Raw genomic sequence first — 5,651 nt, 5'->3', positions numbered from 1 at the left:
GCTGAATGACACATGATGATTCAGAGACAGATGTGTGTGTGAGAGAGAGAGAGAGAGAGAGAGAGAGAGAGAGAGAGAGAGAGAGAGAGAGAGAGAGAGAGAGAGAGAGAGAGAGAGAGAGAGAGAGAGAGAGACATCTTTACGTTGGAAGGAAAAGTGGCGTTTCGTCACCCTTACTACTTGCTGCAGTGTTGTGGAAGGAGGGTGGGAGACGATTGTGTTTAAAGGATTTTATTAACGGTATATTACAGAGAGGAGTGACACACTGTCGTTGCTATATACAGGGAGGGGACATCTGGTGAGCCAACCAACCAGCCAGCCAGCCAAGGGTTGCAGCTGGTGACCAGGAGAGTAAAGCGTCCAGAGGCTTAACATTAATGAGAGCGTGAGGTGTTTCCCCGAGTGTCTCAGCCAGGTAGGTCGATGGGGGGGAGGAGGTGTTGCAAGCGGTCACAGCCAGCACAGCTCGGGAGGTGGAGGGCATCCTCTGACACCCTGGCTCCGGGGAAATCCCCCTCAGCCGAATGGTACCCCTTAGCGGCGGTTGCCGAACTGGGTACCGAAGGCGTAGAGGCTCAGGTCATCGCTGTTGGGGAACTGCTCCTCGAGGAAGGACGTGAAGATTGAGGAAGGGTTCTTCCCTGGGGTAGCCTTGGTCTTCTTTGGTGCGGAGATCTTGGCCGGCGCTTTGGTCTTTGGAGGAGGAGCCGGAGTCTCTGTCTCCGGGACGGGCGTCGGGGGCGGTGTGGTCGGGGCCGTGACCGGGGCGGGAGCTGGCGTTGCCGGAGCCGGCGGGGCGGTCCCAGGGGGAGGGTTGGCGAACATGGGGTGAGGGGGATCCATTTTGATGGAGAAGCTGTAGGTAGAGCCCTGCTGCTCCTTCTGGGTGTTGGGCGCGCGTAGAGGCACGGCCAGGCTGCCACACCACAACACCAGCGCGGCCAGGATCTGAAACAGCGCCCAGTGGCGTACCTGAGATTACTACGTAAATCAATCAAAATTTCTCCCTAAACGCCATATTGTTACGTGCTTATTTACATCAAATGATTCCCATCTTAGAAGTGATTACATCACTGAAGTTCACTCAGTCACTGGACATAATTGTATAATAACACCAGTAATTATATCATTCGGTTCAGACAAAGTTTGTTCACTTTCTGTCCGTTGTGTTGTGTGTGTGTGTCATGTCATTAATGCACTTCCTCTTAGGAATTTCCACTGACCTCAGATTTTCCACCAAGAGTTGGGTCCTTGTACCATAAACACTGGGTGAATAGTAATGTGAATCACGAAAAGTCTATTATTTCTAAGAGCGAAATAACCCCCTGTAGTTATGATAAAAGATACTATTTCCTTGATAATTTTTACTGTTGATAGTAACAGCCGCAGTAATGATCATGTATAAATCATTTCATAAATGTTGATGATCAGTGGTCACAGCCTTTTAATTCCTCGAAGCATAGAAATGATGGTTAAAAACAGTAGCAACAGAGTGTACCCACCAGAGCTCTCATCATGTTGACGTGGTCGACGTTGAAGTCGGCAGGAATGTGACTGCTGGGAAGATGAGCCGCCCGGTTATATACCGGCCTTTCCCCCCCCCCCGACCTCGCCCTCCATCACCCCTCCTCTACCTCCAGCCGTCCCCCCCCCCCTCCCCTCCCCCCTCCACCGTCGTAACGGTCTAGTCTTCCGTGCCTGCTCGCCTCTGCTGCCGCCACGCCCTTGCCATCACGACGCCAACACTACTACCCCACCCTTACGGCCTTCTCCTTTACCTATTCCACCACCCTCCCCCTCCCACAGTCACAGGCCCATGGACCACCCTCTTGCCTACCTCTATAGCCGCCCTATTCCCATCGGACCATAAACTCAGCCAACCAATCTCCATGGGCATCCTCTCCTCCCTCCCCGCCTTCTCCTACCTACCTCGCTGTACTGTACGCCCATCTCTTCGCCGCCTCTATCCCATTGCCTCATGCACTTCGTCCCCCATCCTATGGCTTGCCAAAGCTCACAGGCCCATGCACCCAGTCACCCCATAGCCATGGCTGCCCTAATCTCACTGGTCCACGTATACCACAGTCCACCCAACCTCCTTCTTCCAGACACTCCAGTCTCGCCGCTTCCACGGCCATCCCCATCTGAGATTGCCCACGTACCCAGTCACCCCCACCCGAATGGTGAGCTCGCCATGCCTCAGCCCACCCCATGGCCTTCCCACTCTCAGTGGCCCACCACTTTTACTCATTCCACCCCCCAACCCCCAACCCCATGACTCTGTCATGCCGCAGCCCACCCCTATGGCTATCTCGTCCTCACTGGCCCGTGAACAGAATCACGCTACTCCCCTGGCATCCACCCTTCCCCCCGCCATGGTTATCCTACTCTCAGTGGCCCATGATTCCCCCCAACCCACCCCCTTCCCTTATTCGCGCCCCCCATGGGAGTGCTATACCTGAGCCCACACCACCCATGTCCACCACACCCTACCTGGTCCTTCCAAGTATACAAGGAACTATTTTTCGCGGCCTTCAGACGCGATAAAGCCAGATGTTTGTGGTGGTAAGGGTATACCTGGGTCCCTGGTTATGTAACACGGTGCCCGATGGGTAAATACCCTCACTGGATACGTCGAAGTTGTGCGTCGTGAGACGCTTTGTGTGTGGGTGCTTGTAAGTTGCAGTTATTGACTTGGATGGTGAGGGTAATTAGATTGCTTTGGATTGCTTTGGACAAAGGCGTTTTCAAGGTTCTTCTTCATCGCTGTTGTTCTCCGGCTCTTCGGTGTATATCAGCTGACTTGTATTTCTTTCTTGTCTCTCCCCTGATGACGTGATTATGACTCGAAAGTGCACTTGGGAACTTATCGTGTTTCATTTCCCCCGTGGACTCACAGGAATATATATATATATATATATATATATATATATATATATATATATATATATATATATATATATATATATATATATATATATATATATATATGTAATGTACATATGATATCTGATGTAAATATTTACCAGCATTTTCATGAATGAATCACATCATATATATATATATATATATATATATATATATATATATATATATATATATATATATATATATATATATATATATATATATATATATCCCTGGGGATAGGGAAGAAAGAATACTTCCCTCGTATTCCCTGCGTGTTGTAGAAGGCGACTAAAAGGGGAGGGAGCGGGGGGTTGAAAATCCTCCCCCTCTCGTTTTTAATTTTCCGAAAGGAGGAACAGAGAAGGGGGCCGAGTGAGGATTTCCCTCAAAGGCTCAGTCCTCTGTTCTTAACGCTATATATATATATATATATATCCCTGGGAATAAGGTAGAAAGTATACTTCCCACGTATTCCCTGCGTGTTGTAAAAGGCGACAAAAAAGAGAGGGAGCGGGGGGCTGCAATTCGTCATCCTCCAGTTTTTCCAAAAGAAGGAACAGAGAAGGGGCCAATTGTTGACTGGTTGGTAAGGTTATTTAATGTATGTATGACTCATGGTGAGGTGCCTGAGGATTGGCGGAATGCGTGCATAGTGCCATTGTACAAAGGCAAAGGGGATAAGAGTGAGTGCTCAAATTACAGAGGTATAAGTTTGTTGAGTATTCCTGGTAAATTATATGGGAGGATATTGATTGAGAGGGTGAAGGCATGTACAGAGCATCAGATTGGGGAAGAGCAGTGTGGTTTCAGAAGTGGTAGAGGATGTGTGGATCAGGTGTTTGCTTTGAAGAATGTATGTGAGAAATACTTAGAAAAGCAAATGGATTTGTATGTAGCATTTATGGATCTGGAGAAGGCATATGATAGAGTTGATAGAGATGCTCTGTGGAAGGTATTAAGAATATATGGTGTGGGAGGCAAGTTGTTTGAAGCAGTGAAAAGTTTTTATCGAGGATGTAAGGCATGTGTACGTGTAGGAAGAGAGGAAAGTGATTGGTTCTCAGTGAATGTAGGTTTGCGGCAGGGGTGTGTGATGTCTCCATGGTTGTTTAATTTGTTTATGGATGGGGTGGTTAGGGAGGTGAATGCAAGAGTTTTGGAAAGAGGGGCAAGTATGAAGTCTGTTGGGGATGAGAGAGCTTGGGAAGTGAGTCAGTTGTTGTTCGCTGATGATACAGCGCTGGTGGCTGATTCATGTGAGAAACTGCAGAAGCTGGTGACTGAGTTTGGTAAAGTGTGTGAAAGAAGAAAGTTAAGAGTAAATGTGAATAAGAGCAAGGTTATTAGGTACAGTAGGGTTGAGGGTCAAGTCAATTGGGAGGTGAGTTTGAATGGAGAAAAACTGGAGGAAGTGAAGTGTTTTAGATATCTGGGAGTGGATCTGGCAGCGGATGGAACCATGGAAGCGGAAGTGGATCATAGGGTGGGGGAGGGGGCGAAAATTCTGGGAGCCTTGAAGAATGTGTGGAAGTCGAGAACATTATCTCGGAAAGCAAAAATGGGTATGTTTGAAGGAATAGTGGTTCCAACAATGTTGTATGGTTGCGAGGCGTGGGCTATGGATAGAGTTGTGCGCAGGAGGATAGATGTGCTGGAAATGAGATGTTTGAGGACAATGTGTGGTGTGAGGTGGTTTGATCGAGTAAGTAACGTAAGGGTAAGAGAGATGTGTGGAAATAAAAAGAGCGTGGTTGAGAGAGCAGAAGAGGGTGTTTTGAAATGGTTCGGGCACATGGAGAGAATGAGTGAGGAAAGATTGACCAAGAGAATATGTGTGTCGGAGGTGGAGGGAACGAGGAGAAGAGGGAGACCAAATTGGAGGTGGAAAGATGGAGTGAAAAAGATTTTGTGTGATCGGGGCCTGAACATTCAGGAGGGTGAAAGGAGGGCAAGGAATAGAGTGAATTGGAGCGATGTGTTATACCGGGGTTGACGTGCTGTCAGTGGATTGAATCAAGGCATGTGAAGCGTCTGGGGTAAACCATGGAAAGCTGTGTAGGTATGTGTATTTGCGTGTGTGGACGTATGCATATACATGTGTATGGGGGGGTTGGGCCATTTCTTTCGTCTGTTTCCTTGCGCTACCTCGCAAACGCGGGAGACAGCGACAAAGCAAAAAAAAAAAAAAAAAAGATATATATATATATATATATATATATATATATATATATATATATATATATATATATATATATATATATATATATATATATTGGAATGGATCACAGTTTTTCGCGTGATCAAGTATATTCCTATGAGTCCACGGGGAAAATGAAACACGATAAGTTTCCAAGTGCACTTTCGTGTAACAATCACATCATCAGAGGACAGACAAGAGAGAAATAAAATTCAGTTGATATACATCGAAGGACGTAGCTAGAACGCCGTTTAGTAAACACGTCTCCTAGCCACGTCTCTACAATGTATATCAACTGAATTATATTTCTCTCTTGTCTCTCCTCCGATGATGTGATTATTACACGAAAGTGCACTTGGGAACTTACCGTGTTTCATTTTCCCCCGTGGACTCATAGGAATGTACTTCATCACGCGCCAAATTGTGATCCTTTCCAATATATATATATATATATATATATATATATATATATATATATATATATATATATATATATATATATATATATATATATATATGTGTGTATATATGTGTGTGTGTGTGT

At 46.3% G+C, this 5,651-nt stretch overlaps 1 protein-coding gene across 1 annotated transcript; it reads right to left on the bottom strand.

The window, feature by feature from the left end:
* Positions 1–215: 215 nt before the first annotated feature.
* On the bottom strand, positions 216–1,657 carry LOC139751111 (uncharacterized). The gene is made up of 2 exons (XM_071666211.1): positions 1,503–1,657; positions 216–948 (listed from the first exon to the last, which is right to left on the bottom strand). The coding sequence occupies exons 1-2, from the start codon at positions 1,515–1,517 to the stop codon at positions 535–537; spliced, it is 429 nt and encodes a 142-aa protein (XP_071522312.1). The 5' UTR covers positions 1,518–1,657; the 3' UTR covers positions 216–534.
* Between the last annotated feature and the right edge of the window lie 3,994 nt (positions 1,658–5,651).

Source organism: Panulirus ornatus, chromosome 11, assembly GCF_036320965.1.
Source record: "Panulirus ornatus isolate Po-2019 chromosome 11, ASM3632096v1, whole genome shotgun sequence".
NCBI lineage: Eukaryota > Metazoa > Arthropoda > Malacostraca > Decapoda > Palinuridae > Panulirus > Panulirus ornatus.
This window is presented reverse-complemented; position numbering and strand designations above follow the sequence as displayed.